Source organism: Botrytis sinoallii (genome assembly GCF_014898435.1).
Source record: "Botrytis sinoallii strain Bc 23 chromosome Unknown BSIN_006, whole genome shotgun sequence".
In the NCBI taxonomy this organism is placed as follows: domain Eukaryota; kingdom Fungi; phylum Ascomycota; class Leotiomycetes; order Helotiales; family Sclerotiniaceae; genus Botrytis; species Botrytis sinoallii.
The window spans coordinates 1,816,414-1,840,265 of NW_024066033.1; the positions used below are offsets into that span (position 1 = coordinate 1,816,414).

Below are 23,852 nucleotides of genomic sequence, written 5' to 3' on the forward strand. Positions count from 1 at the left end.
ATCATTGAAACTCTTATATGATCTCAGACGAGTAAAAATCTAAAATTATCAGTTTTTCGCCATACAATTACAATATCATATGCTTATCATTTGGGAACAAGTATCTTTATATTGCATCCTGGTTTAACACAGCTTCACTTGAAGTTTCAGACGGCTGCCGGTATAGGGGATACATGATGACACCGCTTGCTCGGGTTGCAGATTTTAATCCTGACTGTAAGACTCCTGAAAAACACCAGATGTATTGCCCAAGGGACTCGAAGAAACAGGGCCAGATATTGAGAGATGTTCTACCGAGCGACCAGAGTCTATTTGACCGCAAGGCTACACTTGCAGGGGATAATCGCATATTCATCGATCTCACTCGAATCTATGAACATGTTTCTGATGGTCCAGGAGAGAAAACCCACGAAGGTTCAATCTCTATAGTACGCGGTGCTCAAGGATATCACCGTTTGCCTTTGGCAGACATTACTCATCAAATAGTATCAATCAATTTAGTGGTCTTGCCAACTTACGAAGATTTAGTTGTATCTTTTCCTCCAGTCTCTCCATTTAGAGTCTTTGAAGACCTATGTGAGGTGCAGTTGTGGAAGGCAAGAGGCAAAGATTCGGAAACTTCGCTGGACGTTGGCAATTTTACAGGCAAATCCACAAGTGTCGATGCAATCGATTTGAGTCAAGACTCAGAAGACGAAACAAGTGAGCAGTCATCAACTTTTCCGGAAAGCATTCAGTCAAGCCCGTTGAGAAGTTTTCAAGATCGGTTGTTCGCATCTAACAAAATCAGCAGTTCTTGCAATGCTGGATCTGTCACAGCTGTCTTGCATCTAGCTGATAAACCAGATCAAAATTCACCGGGTAACAAGCTGGAATGCCGAGAAAGAAAGCGCATTATTGTGTCGTCGACTCGCAGGCCTCTTCATGTTAAAAAGTCCATGCAGATATGGTTAGAATCAACTAATCGTCTGCTCGATCCATTCAGAGAAGACGGCGAATGCTGGTTTCACCCCGCACCACCGCCTCCTCGCATAACTCCTATCAGTACATGGCGTGCTTGCGGCAATATACAGAAAGCTTTCAGCTGGCAAGATCACAATGGTAAACACAGTCTAGTCTTAAACTTTGGTATGGTTTCCAAGATTCTCTTTCACACAATGACGAAACGACAGAAAGATGGATTCGTCAACAAGAAGTGGCACCTCAGCCATCTTTGTGGGAATTGGACATGTTTGAACCCTAACCATACCACTGTTGAACCTGGTAATGTTAACATTAGCCGAAACAGTTGCTTTTCCCATAGAGGCGGTTGCTCACATGAGCCCAAATACATGAAGGAGAAAAAAGCCAACCTGAGTGCCAAAGGCATTCCCATTTATCATAATGACGAGATCATGCAAGGTGCCGATGCCCGTCCTAGTAGTGGAGAAGTTTAGGACTGGAGCATGCAAAGTTTTGATGTTGACCACAATTCGTTTGAGCATGAAATGTTGCTCGTCAATTGGTTTTGAAAGAGATTCATAATTTCGGGAAGTTACAGGGCGTGGGACTGGCTGCAGGCAAAGAACAAAGACGTGCTTGCAACAAATATATCGTGCATCATTCGATACCGCCATCTTATCTACCATTATATCCGAAAACATCTATTTTAGCATTTAGACACTTTCCCATTATTTAAGTTTATTCATTCTCTAGAATATCACAGATCACTATCTAGAATCTCAATCTTCAATTTTTCATCATTTTTTTATTTCTATTGCTTCGATCCATTGAATTAGATGACGGTATGTAACTGTAATTTTAGATATGAGGCCCTCATCGTGCATGTAAATAGCTGCTAGCGTCTCCCGTCCTCTGGTTACATATTTCGTATCACTCCTCTTTATACATAAGATATTTTATTCAATGGTCTAATTATTTGACAGGAAACACATCAATAACAGAATAAAAATCTTCCAGAGAATTGTTATCTCAACCGGAAGAAGCAGACCGTTAATTATTCTTAGCTTGCCAAGTAAGGCAGATTCGTCAAGAATACAATCGGCCTATTGAACTTTCTAGATACCAATGAATCATATAACTTAGATCAATTTAGTTGCATAATATATCAAACTATTCACAAGAAACGCTTGGATCCGGTAAGAAAGCTATTAAATCTATTTTATTGTTTATAATCCTTGTTACATACTATCACTAAAACGTGCTTATAGTATCATGATTCCTCGCTAGATTGAAGAGCATAATCCAGAAGTTATAAAAGGGCCTGGCATTATCCCTTCAACACTTTCGTTCAGATCTTTTGATCACTTGCATCAACCTGTTCATTTTTTCTTTGTCTTTTCGGAGGCCTTGGATCATTAATATCGCTGACGATGTCGTCAAGATTGCAAGCACAATCTATACTTTCTAAGAAGAGGAGCAGGAGCAAGACAGCATCAAAAGGCAAAGATAAAAGGATCCGGGATTTATACAGATCTTTAGGATTTTACCCTGTTGCTGACTCGGAGTTAAAGAAGAAGATCAGCGTCTTCACGAAATCTTTAAACATTACACCATTAAAAGTCATGTCGAAGGAGCACCCGGAGGCGCAAAAATTGGCAGAATCCTTTTGTGCAGACAAGGAAACAGTTCAATTTCTATGGCCAGATGTTGGAGCTAGCAATCATCGTCGCCGACTTGTTTGGGAAAATGATAAGATGAAGTGAGCGTCTTGCGATTTCTTTAGTATGGTAACGACGACTAAATGATTTATGGCTAGAATTTTGAAGTTACTTACCCACATTTTTGCATTGAAGATGCACTACTTTTTCAGAAATCTTCGGCAAAAGGTTTGTGCAACCAGTGTAAGTTTCGTTGCTCATCTATTGTTTAACTAATGCTTCGATAGGAAGCACCACAAAACACTCTGGGCGGTGGACGAGACCTAGATTCCGACGACGAACCCTTGGTCACTCTGGGGCATCAAGGTCTATCAATGCGAAATCAACACCTAAAGGCTGGCCAAGAATGTTCAAAAGCTGGCAAATTTTCTAGTACTATCGCTGGATCTCCAGCAATGAGCTCGAACAGGCGAAACATTGACGAGAGTAAACTGAGAGAACTGAAGTATGTCAAAAGGTAACTCGGCAATCTCCCGGTGGAAATTTTGAAGTATTTTTGAGCTAATCGTTGTTGTAAACAAGGAATACCAGTCATCGAGAAAAATGCAGCGCTCATATAAGGCACATAAAGCCAATAGATGACAAGAAGATGATGGCTGAATTTATTTCGCCACAATGGTTGGAAAATGAGGAATTCTCCTGGGTAGCCCCAGGAGGCCTTGAGCCTGATTCATATATTTTCAGATTTATGCATGGATTCTTGTATTACAATTCAGATCAGAACATGAGTCTGATGAATTTTGTTCGCCTCTTCAAGAACGAGCCAGTAATTGCAAACAAGATACATTACAAGACGTTAAAAGGTCGTCTCCAAACCCGGGTAGGAGAGTTGGCTGATGCATTACTTGGTGAGAGATTATTGTTCCGCAATCGCAGTAGCAACAAAATATCACGAACACAGGAATTGGACGCAGCTTGGGATCAGAGATTGACCATTTGGGACCAGCCTTCCGAGGAAGCCAGGGAAGAGGTCGAGTCATCAACCACACAACGTCGAGATGTTTACGAAATGTCTGTGTCTCCAGATCGCAATGAGTTTACAACCAAATGCCAACAACGCTCGTCAAATCCCAAAGTTCCGATGGATCTATCACGAAAAAGAACTTTCCAATCAACATCACTGAGTGGTTATGCGGATGAAGAAACTACCGCAGCAAAGCGTCGAAGACTTTCAACATTCAATCAAGATCAATCTTCCATCATGAAGGAAAAAGACAAAGGGGTAGATGGAGGTCAAAGTAACTCGAACGAGATATCTCAAGGCGAAATAGGCATTATGCAGCGTCATAGCTCATATCAGTTTGGGAGAACTTCTCAATTTCTTGAAGTAAGATATTGATTCATTATCATAGTGAACCATTCTAATCAATTTATAACTCAGGACGATTTGGCACATGCCACGGCAACAAAAACTCCCACTACCATGTGCAATCCTGAGATGAGCAACTCCAAGTTGAATTTGACGGGACCAATCAGTACTACAGCTATAGTAAGCGGAGCTACAATCAAACCAGATCCCAATCCAGCTTTAAATCCGCGCAGCGGATTCCTGTCATCCCACTCAGCATTTTCCAATCGTTTTCCCTTACAATCTCGACCAGTCTCCACAGACCCTAGGCTCTCTCCGCTGTTCACTACACCACTTCAACCCATAACTCAAATGGCAGGCGAGCCAGCATCCGAGGATGATCTTCCACTTGCCACTTTCTCGAACGACATAAACTTCATTTTTCTGTCGAAGCAAAACTTCGACTATGAGAATCCTCTGAAAGTCAATATCAAAAACCTCGAGGATTTTTCGCTATCATCCTTTATTTCGCTTTTTGCTCAGAGGTCAGGTGTCGATATCCATAAAGTTGACGGGTTGAAATTCACAATTATACTAGGTGATGATCGGCTGGAGAAAGTGATGAAGGGAGATGAGAGAAAGTGGGAGAATATAGTAGAGATTATCAGAGATCTGTGGAAGTATAGTAAGATACAATGGCTTAATGGTACGAAGTTGAAGAGCAGGGTCTGTAGGATATTGACTGAGAGGATACACACTCGAGCATTGTAATGTTGACTTGATGGGAAACGTGTTTTCATGGAGTCTTTATCAAGAAGAGATTTTTCTATCGAATAAATATTCTTAATGAACTTTGGCTCTACCATGAAAATCTCCAGCTTATGATTTCCTTCCAGATACTCTAACATCTACATGTAGTATTTTGAAGATCAATAGAGCGATTTGAAAAGAGAATTGCAGGACCTCGGAGTCTTAATTGTTATCTTCTCTTCTTATTTGTCTACCTCTCGGGGCATTCGTTATAGAATTATCGTCATATTGTCCTATTAAAAAAAGAGAAAGCCTAGAAGATTTCTTAAGTGTAGGGGAGTATCCTCCAACTCAAATATGTGCAGTATTAGCTGAAAGTTTCGAGGAAACCTGAAAGTGGAACATTGCCATTCTGTTCTGATTCGAGGATAACTCAAAAGACGACTCTTGAACACGTGTTAGTCCTGATTGAGTCAACTCATTCTTCCTCTGAGCTCCTTGCCAGGCTACTAAGCAGTATTCCAGTAAGTTGATATGTTAAATACAAAGCAGTTTACTAAGACTCAAGCCAGTTCTGTAGTTTGAGAAATGTGGTGGTAGGACCGTCTCATATTATTAAATATTCACCCGTTGTTGGTAGATTCGATCGATTATCTCTGAAATCAACTCTACTCATCTGGTTACACTGCGTGAAGACTAACCTAGCCATATTTTTTCTCAACAGCAGCAAGTCTAACCCGCAACCGTAGAATCAATGCATAGCCGAGAAAAATTAAAATTATTTTAAGCCAATCTGATCAATGATATGATTATCTTGACAATCCTCAACTGGAAGGCTCTTATAAATAGGTATGCTCAAATATTATATGATTGAGTCATGCATCTTGCAAGGTTGTTATATTGAGATATCCTTCCCTGCAATCTTCATGAATACCGACATATTGTCAATTCGTATTCGCCTCTTTCCCCTGGCAGACATACGCACGCACACACAATTTCAATTACTCACGTTACCAAACTTGATAATCCCTTGGATTCGTCTGAAATTTGCATAAAAATCTCTTCCACTCATAACCATCTGTTTTCTTCGTCCCGTATATGAAATCCAACAGTTAATTGGTAAAATGATCACGCGAACCAGGAATCGTGCATATACATATATTGGTCCTGTACGTGTTACACACCATTTCCGGATGAGGTTGCCTTTACGCGTATTGTTCGTTAGGCAGACGATGGATTCGTCATATTTTCATGCTGCTGGGCATCAACTGTTGGTTTCATGTACGCTGAGATCTTGAAGAGGCGCAGAATATTAAATCACCAACATTTTAATTTATTTAGTAATCCTTCGATGTAACGGCATAACATAATAACGGAGTTCGGCTAACGGCTGTAGACCCCGTTACATCAACGTTTATCGGCTAAATTGCATTTCGGATGCAAGTCTTACCTTCGGCGTTTTTTCAAAACATCAACCTCGGGAAGGCTGCCGGAGGCGTAAAATTGCTGACTTTGGCTTGGATGTGGCTTGTAGTGAGTGTGATTTAGAGGTGGAAGGCAATATTCTAAATGTGGGAGATTTCATAGGTAGGCTCAGATCAAACTATCCACATTCAGATGAGATTAAGATAACCTTGACAACATCATCATACATCTGACGGTAAGCAATATCAGTGGACCACTCGTGCTTGAATAGAGTATTTATCCCCACTAAATACTCTCACGTGTAATTTATTCAATGAAAGACTTCACAATAGACAATTGAGACACCATCGGCATGAAGGATATAGTTACAGGTTTTATAATCAGTATTTACATCTATCTAATAAGGAGGAAATCAACCGAGGTTGAAAATCCAGCTAACTATCTATGCACACCTCCCAATCAAAATGTTAACCTCCCAAAATTCCTCATCTTCATCATCTCCACTTTGTTTCGCAGATTTAATATCTCTGTCCCAGTTCCTCCAAATTCTCTTTCGCGCTCGCTTCCATTCTCCATCCCCCATATTCTTTCCAATCACGAATTGTTGATACTCTCCAAACATGCATCGGAAGGTAAGATCGTCTAATCTCTCTAGAGGTATACCGGAGCGTTGAGAGAAAAAGGCGAACAAATTCGATAAGGAGAGCGATTCCATGTATTGATAAGAGAAAGATATACTAGTGTCAATCAAGGAACTCGAGCGTTGGAGATAGAAGTCGAGTTTCGGTCCCGCCCCTTGGGGTGTTGTGGGTGTTTGTTGTGGCGTAGCTAGAGATTGAGTGGAATTTGAGTATTGAGAGGCAGTGTCGATTTTAGGCGTAGGGTTTACAATAGGTGTTTGCTGTTGTGGAGGATATGTCGCTGGATGATAATGATGAGAAGTGCTATTATACTTGGGAGTGGGTACAATGGCCGAGGCTTGTTGTCGCAGAGGGGTTTCAGACATAGATTGTGTACTAGGCGGATACTTTGACATGGAATCTGAACCAGTAGTAGGAATGATAGCTGGTGTTGGCGGCGTCGGTGGAAGCTTAGGGTTTAGTATAGCGGACATCGTAGTTGCTAATGACGGTTGAGATGCAGGGATCTGGATTGTTGGGGACTGCATTGGAGATGCACTAACTAAATCTATTATAGTTCGAGGGCTCGCGCCATTCAATCTACTTTTTGTATGATCATGAGGATTCGGCTCGTTGTAAATTTTCTTCTGTGGGTGCGTCGTAGTATTTTGTGGCTCAGCTAGCTGTTGTGGTTGCTGTGGCCGTTTTGGATACTGGTATTGTGAAATTGCTCTCTGTTGTCCAGCATACTCTGTATTGTAAGAACCCGGGGCTGTGGAAGCTTGTTGTGTTGGAGACGGGCCAGTATATTGGTTCCGGGGAAACGACGCCTGTACAGGGGAGAATTGAGCAGGGGAGCGATTAATAAACTGATGCTGTGGCACTGGACTTTGGATGATAGTGGGCTGAACAGGATGCTGGTTGGGAAGTTGACGGTGAAAGTTAGAAGTTTGTGTATTGGGGGGCTGACTGGTCGCGTTGTTATTGTATTGGCTTTTCGAAGATGTGAGAGGTCGGTTTAAAGATTGAGTTACAGGCTGATGAGACTGATTGGTTGGTGATGGTGTGCTTTCGTTCGACGACTTAATCGGAGCTTGCTTTGAGATTTCATTTTGAGAAGGTGGCGGTCGAACACCAAATTGCGATTGCGCACTTTGACCAGATGGATTAAACTGGTGGGTCTGTGACGATTGTGTTGAATTTTCATTAACAGAGTAACTTTGCGGCGGTGAATGTTCTGTATTAGATGGCTTTGTCAAAGGGTACTTGGCGCGCTGGCTCTCCTGTATTTGGTGAAATACTTTGGAGGCCTGACTTCCTGTGGAATGCGGGCGTTCTGTTGCTTGGGGTGCGACTTGTCTCGTTTCAGGCAGAGGCTCTTGACTTCCTATTTGGACCTGTGACGCACTTGCCACTGTTGGGACTGAAGTGGTGTTGCTCATCGTGCGGTTGTGTAACATATTAGTATTAGTTTGCGGGACGTATCTTGATGGCTGTTTGGGAATTGTGGAGATGTTATAATCAGTAGCTAACGAGTTCCACCATGGGTCCTGTGATCGATACAGTTCTGGAGAGGAGTTGGCTTGAATTTGGCTGTTAGTTTTCGGCCCTTGTGACTGTTGGTTGAGATGCTGGTTGATTTGTGCTGGGCTTGACTGTTGCACATTATCATGAACTCTATCTTGCGTCCCCGGTAGGTCCTTGAGATATTGTGATGTCTGAGGACTTAATAGTGAAGGGCTTTTGGAAAATTTACGACCCGTTCCACTATTAATAGGAGCCCCATGCCTCGTTTCCGTCTCGCGCAAACGCACTGATTCGGACTGACCCATATTCGCAGATTCTGGCCGCTGATTACGAGTTTCAATGTCAGCTCTAGTTTGAACGTTCTCCTTAAACTGCACTTGATTCCGAGCTGTAATCGCCCCAGGGTTGATTTTAATTTGTATGTCAAGTTTAGGAAGGTTGGACACTTCCTGCTTGCCATTCTGACAATCAAGTTTATTTTCCCCAGCATTGGGCAATCTTCTATTTTGTTGCATACCGTGCTGAAACCTCTCTTGCTCCATGCGAGAGATTTGTATGTTTTCGGGGATTGACGGTCGTTTTTGCGACATGCTGGAAGTTCGCTGGGATTGTGCTGGAGACCCTACAGAAGTCGCATGATGCATACCCACAGGACTCTTCGTATTTCCCCAATCCTCCGGCGATCGCTTTCGCTTTGAATGCATCTGTTCTTGCAAGAATAGGGGGTTCAAGATATTCTGCTCTTGCCTGGCATCGTAGTTGGTCGTCATATTTTGATCTAGATTCCGACCATGGTTATTCGCCTGCTGATTTGAGATTATCGGAGAGTTCATTGTCTTGATATGGTGCTGATAAGATGCTCCGGAATTAGTACCAATCTTTTCGTCCATAATTCTCAGATGACTGATGAGTTCTGGATGCGGCGGCTTGGGAGAGCGCTCTTGGTCAAAATCAGGCTGTCGTGGAGATTGTGTTTGCATCGCAGAAGGTGTCGCGTTTTGGGTCGCGGGAGCTGATGAAGCCAGTGGATATTGAACAGTACCAGATACCGTATTCTGCTTTTCGCATGGCATTGACTTCTTTCTTGACTTTGTTTTTCGAGGCTTGGTATCTGTTCGCTCCAACTGCCTTTTTCTGGAGGTTTCTTGCATCCACAAGTCATTTTTTGATGCTGTCGGTTTACTGACAAAGGCCATGGGATAAACTCCATTCTGAGAGTTCACCGGATATGAGTTGAGATGGACGTTCCTGGTCCAGGGGGGCTCTGATGATCTGCCAATTTCCCGTCCAATATTTTGCGAAAATATGGCTTCACTCTGTTTTGGCATCTCCTTCGTCTGCTGGCTGTGTCGTTGATCTCGAGGTTCTTGTGGTGCAATCGATGGCCTATATACACCCGGGAGACTGTGAGATATGGGAGCAGAAGGAGATTGCGTAGAAAGACTAGATATCGGTCGATTTATAGGTTGGAAACCCGAAACAAATGAATCACGGGAGGCTGCTTGAGTTTCCTGGACAGGATTCTGAGGTGGTATTTGAGATGATGCATTTGGCTTGGGATGTTCAGATATGGTCGTTGTAGCTTGCTCGATAATAGGCAATAGATTTGATGTTTCCTGACCGGTCTCAGACGGCAATGGACCTGAAGGCAAGGGGGTTCGTGTCAAAATAGAATCATTCTTCTCCGATGATTTCTGGCTTCTTTCTAGAACATTTGATGAGGAAACATAAATAGAATGACCTGATTGAGGTTTGGCAGTCTTTGGACTTTGCGACAAAGTACTCAACCCCTCCATGGATGCTTTGTTAACTGTAGATGATTCGCTCTGATTCGGGAGTTCTTCAGAACCTTCTTTTGGAACAAATTCGATCGATGAAGAGGCTCGTGGCAATACATGCTTCGGGTTTGCGTTTGTCGGGAAGGAATTCTTTTCCATTTCATGTGTATCCGCATCAGCGCTTGATGTTGGTGAAATGCTAGAAGTACCACGCTGTCGGTGGGTGTCTGTGGTTCGGGAGCCATTGGACGAGAAAAGCTGGTTCAAAATCTTGATGTCGTTGAAAGGGCCATATTTTCTCGGATTTTCTGATGACTGACTCTCTGGTGGGGTCATAGAAACAGAGACATTGTGATCCTCGTCCTCAGTTAAAATTTGATGGTTCTTTGCGACGGGTCTTCGAGGCGCGTCAACCGAATCATTTAATTCCTTTGGGGTGGACACTTTTGTAAAGTCTTTCTCGTCAAGGTCGATCGGCTGAGTGCTCACTTCGATGCGAAGTTTTAGATCTCCTTTGACTTTCGGGGATGAAGGTTCATTTGTAGTCTGTAAAAGTTGACTCGAATGCTCGACCTGGATTGATAACTGATGAGGGTCAATTACTTCTGCTTGTGCATCGACGGCTTTGTCAATTGGAGGAACATCTACGATTGTTTTCGATGATTGGTTTGGCATGATAATGGCATCTAGAAGTTCAGACTGTGGTGAGACATTTCGACCTTCTGACGTGTTGCTAGATTGATGTGAAAGAATCGATTTGGCTTCGGGCCCTTTCATGCTGTCCTGCACATGTGGAGGCGTTGTCTCAAGTGCCATTGTATCATCTGGATTTGGTGATGGGGATTTGATGACTGCCCCTTGAGTAGGTACTACTACCTTTGTTGCTTCGCTGGATCGCTCATCGTCCGATACTTCGATGACTGTCGTCCCTAGCTGTGACACCTCTATAGTAGATTCCTCTTCCATCTTGATGAATACATCAGCTTTGTTAGATGTAACTTTGTAAGGTGAAGGTATCTCGACGGAAATTTTTGAGTTTCGTATCGTATGCTAAATATGATCAGTGACGGCAATGAAAATTGAAACAGAATTTGCTATAATTTAAATCATACCTCAGACCCTTCATGCACTTCACACTTTTGAAACCTCTCTTCATCACTGTCTTCTTCGTTAACACTGGCCCGGGGTGTCACCACCACGGTCACGGGATCGATAATAGAGCTTTTTCTCGATATCAGATTTGGGAAAGTCATGTCCGCGGGAGGTGGAATTGTCTTGCGTCGCCATGCATTCTCGGTCCAAGGTTTTCTCTTTGATCTACTACTATCCAGCGCATTGTCTTCAGATTTCTTTGAAAGTTTTCGTCGCTTGCGATGGGTCTCTGGCGGCGTTTCTTCTTCAACACTTCGTCTTCGATTACTGACGCGGGGAGTAGGTGTGTCATATTTTAGGGTTGTCCATATTGCGCGAAATCTTGCGGTCATCTGAGGAACACCGTCGGCTTGTAATTCGACAAACTGATGATTGATGAATGTCTCTGTCCAATGTCTCACTCTATCGATAATTCGCCTTCTGAATTCTCCAAGTTGTGTGCCGCCGAGCTCCGCACTTGTACCCTCTTTCTTCCTCAAGAGACTCACGAGACTTTGAATTCCATCATCTGTGCCATTCTCTAAATCATTTGTGTAATAAAACAACCATCTATGCATAAAGTACTGGATTTCCTTATCAACTGCACTGGGCCATTGTACACTCTTCTAAGCTCAAGTTAGCTTTCATGAAAATTTGGCATTTGAGAGAACAACCTGTGACAACCAATCCTTCCCCAATCGAATCGGTGGATCTGGAAGGTTTTTGGGGTCAATACGCTCTGCCCACGGCATAGCAACGTTACGGTCAAATCTTTTTGGCGGATCTAACCATGGTGTAAGGCATAATTCTGGCTTGATGGTCATTAAAGACGAACTATAAGTAAATTGTGGCTCTTCGTCTTCCAAGTACGTTTCCTGTGCGCACAATTAGTATCTGGAATTGAAGGTCAAAGTGTTACAGAAGGAAATACTTCAGGTGTACTCAGAGCCGAGGGTTTGTTGCTAATATGTTCATTGTTAACATTTGATGGTGGGGAGGTAGCATTGTGTTTTTGGCTCCTCCGTTTCGCATGCTGCATGATTGTGGCGTTAGCTCCCACACGGGAAATTAACATGCTCGCAAATCATCAGAAATGAAGCGAGGCCATCCATCAGATGTGCCATATTTCATAAAAACAAAATTAGACAAGAGTAGTACATACCAATTTGCTATAGTTGGATCTTGCGTGGATGAGAAATAGGTCGGCTACATGATCGATGATACTAGAAACCGAAATTCTCAGAATACAGCGGCATAGAAGAAGCAAACAAATCTTCTCTCACATTTCTTTATCACGAGCTTGTTCGTAAACCAAGCTTCCATCTGATGCTGGCGGCCAGAACCTCTCCCCTCTGCCTTCTTCTTCAAGAAAATTCACAGCACACAGTCGACTTCCAATAGACTCGGCTTTTCTACCATAAACCTTGTTCCCGCGAGCTTCGTAATCGGCCAAAAACGCAGAAGTAGATTTTAACAGATTCCGACGATCTTTCGTAGGGTTATCTTTTTCATATCCAAGAAAGGAACATATGTCGTCCCTTTTACCCATTGTCGTTGCCTTTGATAGAATCGTTCATCAAGTGGTGAAATGATGATCGAAATGAGAAACGATGTTCGGTGACATGCCATGAACTTTATTTAAAAGACTAGGAATAGAGTCCATTGTGCAGGTGCAGTGTGCGAGTATTTGTTAGTTGCTCAAATTCTATGGTGTGGTTCCAGGGTGGGGCATAAACATAATATGTATGCAGCAAGGATTTCTGACAAGAATTCCGGACAACTGCAGGAAAGGAAACTGCGGAAAGGTATAGAAGTAGAGAAGATATGAAGTATATAACTGGTCCAGATAATTTGAGTGCAACGTGAGTATAGTCTGCATAATTGAGTTCGTAGCGCAGATGCGGCAGCATGATAAACGTCTACCCCCCGGCATAATGTTCCGGTGACCGAAATCTCAATTTGATCTTGTTCTTCATTTCCGCAGTTGGACGATTGTCCGATGGTAAATTGAAGAATGTAACTGGTTGAAATTGTACGAGACACACAACTGTACAGTCGTAAGCTTTGAGAAACAGACATGTGAAGCTTCTCTCCCAAAACACGCAGCCGCTATGTGGTCTATTTGCTAATTCTCCACTCGCTCTTCAGTTCACGAATTATCGCCATAAAAACGGCTCCCACTTGTGAAATGCATATGACAATGGATAAAATGATAATTTGCAAGGCCACTTTTCTATCATTGGATGACTGTGTCATCGCCTAGAACTAGGAAGGTGTGATTTTCGTCTAGGGGTAACTAGCTAGTCTTGGAGCCAGCCATGCTGGCATGCAGAATGTCTTTACAGCCGAGCTTCCTGGGGTACTTTTCCCGAAGACCAAACGTTCCGAACGAGACTCGGAAGAGGAATACACACAGGTTGTGTGGTATACATGTAAACTTCTCATATCCAAGATTAATTGATTGGTTATACCTGCACTTGCAGTAAAAATTCATTCCTTGGAGGAATCTTCCCAGTACTGAATTTATCCGGACAAAATCAACATTAGTAGACCCAGGTTGATTGATCGGTTCTACAATAGATACATACCTATCTCGTTGGGTAGTTTTGTTGGTATCGTGAGATGTATTCACCAGCCCCCACAAAAAGGCACTCCACTGAAATCCGGATCTAATGGCGTGCATAATAACCTTATAGATATCTACCCCATCGAATTTACCTAGGTAATGTAATGTCCAAATGTCTAAACTATGTTGGTAAGAACAAGCAACCACTGTCCAAGATATCGTTCATATCTTGTGAATCCACTTTGATTGGAAGTATTGACGCAGATGACAAGGAGCTAACGAGACATGATAGTGGAGAATGCAAGCTACTTGCTTACGGAGTACGGTTCGAAAGTTTTGGTGTTCCGCTGATGCCATTCATTAATGTTGGATTCTCGTTGGAACTTGGAGCATCTCTTGGAACATTGCATTGCGGGAAAAGTTATGCAAGGACTTGCTATATTGACCTACCTAGATGAAAATGTCAGTCAAAAGATAGACAGCCATAAGAACTCGGAAAATATACAAACAAAGTATACGACTCAGAAGGGGCTTTCATACTTGCAGGTATTCTATAGGTACATCAAGGCCATAGAAGTCTGGGCTGGGAAGTCCATTAGGATCTCTTGCTCGGCCACCAATTATTCACTGTGTGATGCTGAAGTTTTCGCAGGTGTTTTTTGTACCAATGAAACGGCGGTGAGATTGTCAATCGGCAGGTGTATAGACATTCTAGAGGCGTTGGCCAATATATATGGAACATGGCAAACGGCCAAAAAAGGAAAATGCTGTGAGTTCTCATGAACGGGTACGTGCTGCCGTGCGGAGCATTTTGTCTTCATCTTGCATATGCCCTTATGTTCCTAACCATGTATCGTATATATACTAGGTACCTGGCTTCAGTACCTGCTGCAAATTGACAAGTGTTGAGCCAACCAACAAGAAACTAATATGATTCATCGCCACTCCTCTACCTCAGCCTACATACATCGCTTTCTCTCAAATCACGTGGCGGATGAAACTAGGTTAGGGCTCGTGCTCATGCACTTGATTTACTTTTCAGCACTTGACATTATACATAAAACTTCTAAGAAGTCTTCAATCGGTCTTTCTTCCTAAATGTCTTTTATCGTCCCAATGGAAAGTGGTGTGGAACCAAGATCTTCAGTGGTTTTCTCATTAGTGGAGCACTCTTGCTTCCCTACATACTCAAATGGGCTTTTGTCACATTGATTAGCAGGACTTCGACATTCGGGAAGACGACGTGGATGCATTCTGCTACGTAGGTCGACAGAATTAATCAATAGCTTGCCTATCTAGCGGAATGGTCACCACTAATTCCTTTCGATCGCTAGGGGTGGCAATACTTTGAAATGGCAAGATCAATATTTGTAACGATCAGTGCCGCGACAATACTAGGGCGATTTTTGATTTAGCTTATTGTTTTTGCAGTATTCGATGACGAGAACAAGGAAATCCTTGCTATCGATTGGTTCTTTGAGATGTGTTTTTTGTGAAGCTAGCGCTTTTACTACAGAATTCTATCCAGTATGAGCTGGTTGCGGCGGACCGCTGGGTCATGAATGCGGGTTCCCGCAATGCATCATTCGCTCACATACGTATGCAATTAATCTTTTCTTTTTGGGGGGACGTCTTTTGATTTTAGCTTGCAAATGAGTGCGCTGGTTCTAATCGGTCAATGTTATTGCTGCTGCCGCTTTGAGTCATAATACGTTAAGTTCTTGAATCAAGTTCACCAATTATGGTCCCTGAGAAACTGAAGCTCAAAAGGAAAGCATCAGCCTGTATCAAATCCAAGTCCCGGGAGACAATGTTGGGACTATTAACCCAATGCATCTCAGTGCAATTTTCTTTCAGTGAAGAAACGCCGGGAATCAAAAAAGAAATCAACTTGCACCCTCATTGCGAATCTCGATGGTCGAAAGAAATACCATTCTCGAGCCATAGAGATGAAGACTTTACCCATAAGAATCCGCGGGGGCGTTTGAGCCGCGGAAATCACTTGGGTTTGGAATACTACAATCTTGAAGAACCAATATATGTAAGGTGTCTGAATACGTGTATCAAATGTTTTAATTGATTGTACCAAGGAAATCAATTTTCAGCATGACAAGAATCAGAAACAGGGGGCAATGTAAAACATTCCAGCTTTAGTAAGCATTGGATTCAATGTAATCATCAACAAGACATATACATACAGGCTATTAATGAAAAGCCATTATAGTTTGACTGGTAGTTTGCCACTCGTCGATCTGGATAATGTTATCCAAGCCTTTTGAAGGTTCTAGTGTATTTACTGATAATCGAAGTTGCTAACATCAAAGTTCGCGTAATGCGTCTCAGGACGTTATCTCAACTGTTAAGTGTTTACAAATTTTGCATTTTAGGAAATCGACAAGTCATTGATTTTTGCACTGAATATTTGAATTAAGAACAAAAGATAATGTACGAGGTTTATATCTAGACGACGAAGAATCTCTTGGCCGAATTTCTCCTCAGACATTCGGAATCCATCCATCGGTTTTCATCTCCCCAAATACCTTCTCCATCTCCTTAATAGTATCAACCTTCTTCGTCCACCCCGCTTTACTTGCTTTATCCATATTAACCATACTTCCCCACTCCCCAGCGTTCATCGCATAAACAAACGCATCCCATGTGACAATCCCCAATGCATCCTCTCTTACTCCATAATTTTTTGCAATTTTCGGCCATTCTTTCTCCATTTCTTTCACTTCACTCATCAAATCATATTTCCGTTCCACCTTGGTCTCAACCCCAAAATACCTTCCAATTCCCTCCCAAACGTCTCGGAACGTGGTAATTGTATCATCCACAATATTAAACTTCTGATTCTTCACTGTCGGCTCTTCATTTAACGCTAACCACTCTGTAAATTCTGCAATCACCCAACTCGTACTGAAGTGTTGTCCCTTGTCCCATTTCCCATAGTACTCATCTTCTCCACCGGGGAAAATCGCGGGTTTGTTGAGAGCTTGACAGAGACTAAAGTAAATGGCTGCGGATGTAACCCAGCTGTTTCCGGATTTCCCTACATACCCTGATATCCAGAACGGCATTGTGATATTCCAATCCCAAGAACGATCTTCAGAGAGTGACCAGAGAAAATCCTCTTGATGGTAGTAAAAGTTGGGGACTATGATGAGAAGTTAGTAACTCATTAGCGAGGTTATGAATATCGAGAGTTGAAATGAATATGAGAGTCAGTGGGATGCAAGTGTATTCGGAGGAAATGCGAGCTTGAAGTCGAGAAATGGTAGAGGTGGGGCGTTGAAGCTTACGGGAACGAGGGTCGGTCACCCGGTGAGCATCTTCGGTTAGGGGCTCTGAGGCAGGTGGGGATGTAAGTAAACCGTAGTTTTTTCCTCCGGTTTGAAGAATCACACGTTGCACTACAATAGGAAAGTCAGCCTTTGAGTGCCAGGGTTGGTGTGAAAGAGTCGTCGGATGACATGGAAACAATGTAAATATCTTGAATGAATCCAACGTTTGGACGGGATAGCCAATTTGAACGGGCTTTATACTTACAAGTATCACGAGAAGTGAGATCGATAGCAGTGAGAGTATTGGTGAAGAGAGGTACATTATTCTTGGTCATCTCTTCTAGGTGTTTAGGATGGTCATAGTCGGTATGAATGTAGGCGTAGTGAAAGAAATGCGTAACATTTGTAAGCTCTTTGGCACTCAAAGCCTCGGCAATTTCACCAGCAGTACCTGTGAGATCGAGAGAATGGAATTCGATGCGGGGATCGGAAGGGAGATTGGAGGGTGGCGAGCGTGAAAGGGCAATGATACGGGACCTGGTATCAAGAGAAGATTTCAGTTGGAAGTTGAAAGATATCTCCTGATTGGATACTCACCAAACCGGATTCTTAGAAAGTTGCCTCAACAAGGCGGATCCTGAGATTCCATTTGTCCCTGTAATAAGCGCAACCTTGGGAGTTTCGAGAGAAGTCATAATGATATTCTCAGTTGAGTATCTTTCTTCGTTTTCGTGACGTTCTCCGGTGCTTTAATTCGAGCCGTAAGCGAAACTGTGAAAAAAATACCCTAAAGAAGAAAGCTACTAAATATTATAGTAAAATTCACAGCAAAGAATTGATTTGCAATTTTGCTCGAAAACGATTACAACAATTTTCCTGCTCTCATATTATATAGTTATACCATCATTCTATGCAAGAAAGTCCTTGGCATTATCATCAACATTCATACATATAGCCGAGGAGTATTTGCCAGCACTACCTACCTAGGTATTCGCAGGAGAAAAAACAGACTGGCATTGGCCACTGCCGAAACCTTTCAACAATCTGATTGTTCTAATTCAATTCAAGCAATGAAAAGCTTAAATAGTATGATAACTAAAGACCAATGGAAGGATCTGTTCTATACTATTAAATCTCATGAACGTTTTTATCAATTGATTTAATATAAAACTGAGGTGCTCACTTTGGCCTCTTTTTTCTCCTACGTATAGATTACTTATGAAGGACATTAGGCTCGGTTGCAGAAATATAAACCTTGTCTCTTCAATCCTATGGGAAGCGAGGAATAAGATCTATTCTGCGCAGGTGGACAAAAGGAGAGCTATCATGCACAAAAAAGCGGGGTATGCATATGCAGGTAATCAGAATTGGAGGGGTATGGTGAGGGGCATGATAAAGTTTCTGCGGTGTTTGTGTCATGTTAGCACGAATTTCCTGAGTGAAATTCGATAGTATAAAGTAGCGCAAAGGTGGGATGATTCTGACTCTTGTGTTTCTATGAATAGCTAATGATGGTCATTGTGTTTAGATTACTTCGCAAAATGATAGGCCTCTGTATCTCTAAATGCATGGATTATCCACTCATTATGTCTAGTACATCTTATGACTACTTCTCAGTGAAAAAAATCTGCTTCCCCTTTTCATTCTCCCTGTATAACCAGCAATGTGTTGCCAAAATGATCATGCGACGACTGCTCCATTCAAAAATAAACCTCCCAGCACAAATATACCAAGAACTCTGAAATCTACATTCCTTAACGCAGATACAGCGTCACTAGACTTTCCAGTCGCTGTAGCTTTTGCCATGTCAGCAGGAGTACTCGAAGTCTTGCTAGCGCTACTGGTAGGGCTAGGTTCCGCCGAACTCGTCACACTAACGCCAGTTAAAGCCGGAATTGATTTTCCTGCTTTCAACTCGACAATATGCTCATTGCCATTCTCATTGCTTGAACTGGCACCCGCATCATTTTCCTTGAAGTTGGCCTGCGCGAGTCCAATCTGATTATTATCCAAGTCGTAGACCACATCTGCACTTCTCAAAAAGGTAGCCCCAAGCAAATGATAGTCCGCGTTTGTCGATTGTATTCCAAACGCACATGCTTCGCCGCTAAATGGCAAATCTGGGAGAGTATCCTCGGGATACAGTGCGTAAGTCGGATTTGTAAGTGGAAACACAAGTTCTGATATAGGAACCTTAATAATAGCAGAAGCGGAAGAGGAAGAGAACAGATAGTCGACTGTTAAAGAAGATGAGGTATTGAGCAGTGAACAAGGGAGGTAGACATTGCCAGTGGAGTTTGTATCATCGTAGGCGTTGAATTTTTTGAACATGACATCCGTAACCTCAGTTGGCAATATGGTAAGCGTATTCCCAGAGTCCAGAAGTACAACTTGACGAGAAGTCGTCAAGTTTACAGAATTGCCTTCTTGATCTGTGATGCCCACTGCAGCAAGCTCAACTGACAATGATGAATAGAGAACCGAGCCATTCCAGATAGGTTGGGGTACTATATCTATGCCCACTAGTTCACCGACAAACTTGGTGGTATCGACTGCACCAAAAAGAAGGGATCCAGTAGCCGAGTCTTGAGAATCTAAATAGAGACTATACGCTCTGGTACTTATGAGATTTTGGAAGACTAGCTCGTCAATGATGTTTGGATAAATGGTATCAGCGGCCTCGTTGATAGGATAACCAAGTCCCAGTACTCCAGTTTGTATGTTTGTGTCGTTGGCGAGACCCATCTGAAAAGACTTAATGGTGGCATTACCGAGCACAAGAGTGTCGGCTATATAAGGTCCTTTGGCCTTATCACCATTCACATACTCGATATTGAATTTATCAGTCGTGATGTTCAACTCGACGGTTGAAGAAGCATTTGGGTTGTCTATTACATATTAGCAAAAATTCAACATTTCCATCCATGCTTTCGAGGATGCGTCTTTGCTATTAAAGTTGGCAGTTTTCTTTGAAGCCGCTAAGAAACCATACAAGGATAAAAATACTTACATGGTGTCTCGCACAAGACTAGAGCAGATCCATTTTTCCCTGATAATCCAACACCAGTACATGAGGCGGCAGTATTGGCGACTAACCAGGTGTCGCTGCTTCCTGTATCGATAGTCAAATCAACATCCTGAGGTGGAGTTCCGACTTTGACGGAGATTACATAGCTCGCTTGTGTCAACTCGTTGACAAGAGATGCAGAGACGGAGTCACGGGCAGAGAGACGACGATTGAGAGCAGGATGTGGAGCATGAATTTTCCTTGTGATAGGAATGCGAACTTGAGCGAGCGTGAACGTGATCAGAAGTACGAAGATTACTGCGTGGTAGATTAGGGTAGCCATTATGAAGATTCGTGGTATGTACGGTGTAAGATGTAGGTAGTGTACAAATATCGACACAGCAAGTTATATAGATATGACCATGAAAAAAGTAGTGCGAATACAGCAAGTACACTGCCGGCTCACCGCCGACTCACTGCCCCAAACATAGCATGAGATAGCAGCAGTGAATTCCATCTCAGATCAAAGTTATCTGAAAGTTCAAAAGAAATGACAAACGTGCCCTTCAAGTCAACCACGAGATGACACAGCCACCTTGACGTTTCAACTCCCGTGGATGCTCGAATAACAAGAATGTCAACAGCATGAGGAAAAAAGCAGGAACAATCAGGAAACGTCTTTACACTGCCTCGTTGAGATACAGCAAACAAAAGACAAAAGTATACTAGGCAAAGAACTGCGACTCGGTTCCTCGCATTCGGGTTGCAAAATAGCTATGGCAATGGGTAGAAAGACTCCCATCCAAAGCACGGAATTACATATCGGATAGGCGCAGAAGGGACTGCATGGCTTGTTAGTCAGTTTGCAAAAGGCGATTTCCATTTGATCCAGCCATCCACGGATTCAATAACTCAGGAGAAGGAAGATGAGCCGCTAATATTTCATAATATGATTACGTTGTGAATGATTGATCCCATGGACGAAAGTTTCTCACTTCACGCTTGACTTTCCTTCTCCAAGCGTGTCAAGTAAAATGACCACCAACTAATCTACTCACCCAAGATCTCGGAAAGATGTGCTTAAGTAGTGTCACATGAGGGAACATTTAAAAATATCTACACTGCCCCATCCTCGAGAACGTTTTGTCGCATTAAAATGTTGAACTATCTTGGTATGACGAACCCAAGCCCCCAAACCCATCTGTTGGAAACTCTCCCACTGCTTAGCTATCACCAATCTTACCATTTCGAATCTGAATACACTCTTACGAGTCTAATTTTCGCGAATTCCGACAGAGCGCAGCGGTACGAACAGCGGAAGTGAAATATTAGATGATGATCTGCACTATCAGGCCATCCATCATGTCCTCCTCAAAGCTAGTTTCCTCGCTCATTACTTCTCGTTATCTTTTTGATCCCTTTCTCATTTTCATTCTCACACACCCCATATCATCTCGACTCGATCGGTATCTTTAACTCTTCCTATTGTTCACTCTCCCTGTCCCCCCCGTCCCTATCTCAACCTCTCTTTCTCTTCCATCTCAAAGTTCCTCACCAAAAACTCACCTCCATTCATCTCACCCCACACCCCATCCATACCCCTATCAACCTCAGATCACAAACACATCTACGCCTCACCTCATCATTCAGCATCACCAGCTCTTTTCCTCCCATCTCCCATCTCCCAAACCCCCCTCAACCCCCCGCTCCCTCTCCTTCCAAGATAAACCCAAAAACCGCAATATCAATCCCAAAAGAAATGAACCTACCTACCAAACCAAACCAAACCAAACCCCATTATCTCATCTCATCTCCTCTCCCCCCTCTTCTATTCAATTTCCACCCACCAAAAGAATCACTTACCCACTGCAAACTAACATATACAAATCTAATAAAGCAACGCACATACACATATACATATATACATACTACATGCACGAAAATATGCACACCAACAAATACAAACACAAACCAATACCCCCAGCTAATCCAAGTATATCATGGCGACTTGCCATTGAAAATGCCCCAGAAGAAGATAAAAACCAATCAATACCCATTCATGACCTTCCAGTAGGAACATCACATTATACAGATGCATATACAGAGCTGCGTGCGCTTTTCATTAATCCCTACACTCATGGCTAAATATTCATATACACGGCCTCTAAAGGCCAACCATCTAATAATAACACATTTCCACCCCCTTCCCCACATCTAGCATACCTCATCGCAAACCGATCATTTCTACATCCATATAACTCATACAACCAACCAACCGACTACTCCACCTCACCTCTTCCAATCCCCCACATGTTCCTGAATAATCCTCGCCGCCTGCTCCGGACTATGCTGTCTCCCAATCGCCTCGACAAAATCCCCCTCCGGATCCATCAAGTAAAAATAAATACTATGATCGACCAAATAATCCTGGCCCTTCTGCACGCCCTCGGGCGTCGAAAAGTAAACCCGATATTTCTTACAGATATCCTTAATCTGTTCCCACGTGCCCGTGAGCCCAATAATGCTAGGATGGAATTCCGCAAGATAGGTGGCCAGCACGGCGGGGGTATCGCGCGCGGGGTCGCAGGTGATGAAGATAGGGAGGAGAGCGGGGGTAGAGGAGGTGCGCGTGGGAGAATTGTTGATGAGATCGATCATCTGAGCCATTTTGTCGAGTTCTTCGGGACAGATATCTGGACAGTGGGTAAAGCCGAAGTAAACCTATTTGAATTCATCACATTAGCACTCTTCTTCCTCTCCTCCCAAATTCCTTCTTCCACATGTATCCGACTGCGCAGGAGAAAGATTAAAACCTACCAAGCTATATTTTCCCTTCATATCCTCACTACTGAATTTGCCTCCCTTATGATCGAGCAACTCAAACGGTCCGCCAACCTTGGGTCTCCCTACACCTTTCGCAGCTTCCGCTATCCTCTTCCTCTCCATCCTCGCTTTTTCATATCGGAAATAGAAGATCAGCCCCGCGCCTGCTCCAAGAAACAGGACTCCTGCTGTCCACGAAAAAGGCTGTTCCAGATACAACACGTTAGCGATTATTCGTCCTCAACAACACATTCCAAATACGATTCAATAGAAACGTCACATATTCTTAAGCAGGAGCAATCTCCCACCCCCATCCACACCCTTCCTCAAATTCCATCCATCCACCCAGCCAGAAAAAAAAGAAACAAATTCCCTACCCCAGATTTATATCTTGACCTCTGTTCCTGCACCGTCTTATACCCCCTCCTCCCCGCACTCTCCTCACCCAATCCCATACTCTTCACCCCTGCACTCGCAGACCCATTGAATCCCTTCACTCCGCTCAAGCAAGCTTTATTCTGTACACCCCTCGGAATTCTCGAAGCGCAAATCGTAGATAATCGTTGACATTGAAGCCCGAAAGTTTGCGCATTCTTCGCACCCGTCCTCGAGATCGTAAAGAGCATATTGCGACTCGTGGGTAATATAGCGTTTGACATGATTGCTGTAGTTACAATGTAGAAAGCTTCGGGAGAGGGGAAGCGATTATGAACTGATGATGCTTGCTTGAAATTTATTAGAGCTTCAGATCAATTAGCCCACCTTTGGGACGCCGCTTTAGTCCGGCTCCGGTTTTCACTAAGATAAATTATTTTGGTTAAAGCAGCGTCATCTAGTTTCATTCGAATTCCTCAGATCAACCCCCTCGCTACAAGCATCAGATCACATTTCAACGGACTTTAGTCACATTATTAAGTTTTCTTTCATTATTAACTATCTCTACTGCTCTTGTAACTCCTAGTAAATACTATATGCAGCTTCTTCCTCTATCTT

General features: G+C 42.9%; 6 protein-coding genes across 6 annotated transcripts; 2 read left to right on the plus strand and 4 right to left on the minus strand.

The window, feature by feature from the left end:
- Positions 1-176: 176 nt before the first annotated feature.
- On the plus strand, positions 177-1,436 carry EAF02_004295 (uncharacterized protein; the record flags this gene model as incomplete). Its single annotated transcript, XM_038900343.1, has 1 exon — positions 177-1,436. The coding sequence occupies one exon, from the start codon at positions 177-179 to the stop codon at positions 1,434-1,436; it is 1,260 nt and encodes a 419-aa protein (XP_038760050.1).
- A 936-nt stretch (positions 1,437-2,372) lies between these two features.
- EAF02_004296 (uncharacterized protein) lies at positions 2,373-4,719 on the plus strand (the record flags this gene model as incomplete). Its single annotated transcript, XM_038900344.1, has 5 exons — positions 2,373-2,701; positions 2,759-2,828; positions 2,888-3,105; positions 3,183-3,987; positions 4,042-4,719. 5 exons carry the CDS (start codon positions 2,373-2,375, stop codon positions 4,717-4,719), a joined length of 2,100 nt encoding a protein of 699 aa, XP_038760051.1.
- Positions 4,720-6,385: 1,666 nt separating this feature from the next.
- EAF02_004297 (uncharacterized protein) lies at positions 6,386-12,795 on the minus strand. Its single transcript, XM_038900345.1, has 6 exons — positions 12,463-12,795; positions 12,342-12,402; positions 12,111-12,212; positions 11,854-12,054; positions 11,161-11,805; positions 6,386-11,098 (listed from the first exon to the last, which is right to left on the minus strand). Exons 1-6 carry the CDS (start codon positions 12,726-12,728, stop codon positions 6,566-6,568), a joined length of 5,808 nt encoding a protein of 1,935 aa, XP_038760052.1. The 5' UTR covers positions 12,729-12,795; the 3' UTR covers positions 6,386-6,565.
- A 3,340-nt stretch (positions 12,796-16,135) lies between these two features.
- On the minus strand, positions 16,136-18,192 carry EAF02_004298 (uncharacterized protein). Its single transcript, XM_038900346.1, has 5 exons — positions 18,013-18,192; positions 17,627-17,952; positions 17,295-17,566; positions 17,048-17,158; positions 16,136-16,902 (listed from the first exon to the last, which is right to left on the minus strand). Exons 2-5 carry the CDS (start codon positions 17,722-17,724, stop codon positions 16,241-16,243), a joined length of 1,143 nt encoding a protein of 380 aa, XP_038760053.1. The 5' UTR covers positions 17,725-17,952; positions 18,013-18,192; the 3' UTR covers positions 16,136-16,240.
- A 517-nt stretch (positions 18,193-18,709) lies between these two features.
- EAF02_004299 (uncharacterized protein) lies at positions 18,710-20,379 on the minus strand (the record flags this gene model as incomplete). Its single annotated transcript, XM_038900347.1, has 2 exons — positions 18,710-19,917; positions 20,040-20,379. The coding sequence occupies 2 exons, from the start codon at positions 20,377-20,379 to the stop codon at positions 18,710-18,712; spliced, it is 1,548 nt and encodes a 515-aa protein (XP_038760054.1).
- Positions 20,380-22,325: 1,946 nt separating this feature from the next.
- On the minus strand, positions 22,326-23,518 carry EAF02_004300 (uncharacterized protein; the record flags this gene model as incomplete). The annotated part of the gene is made up of 3 exons (XM_038900348.1): positions 22,326-22,757; positions 22,854-23,063; positions 23,237-23,518. 3 exons carry the CDS (start codon positions 23,516-23,518, stop codon positions 22,326-22,328), a joined length of 924 nt encoding a protein of 307 aa, XP_038760055.1.
- Positions 23,519-23,852: the final 334 nt, after the last annotated feature.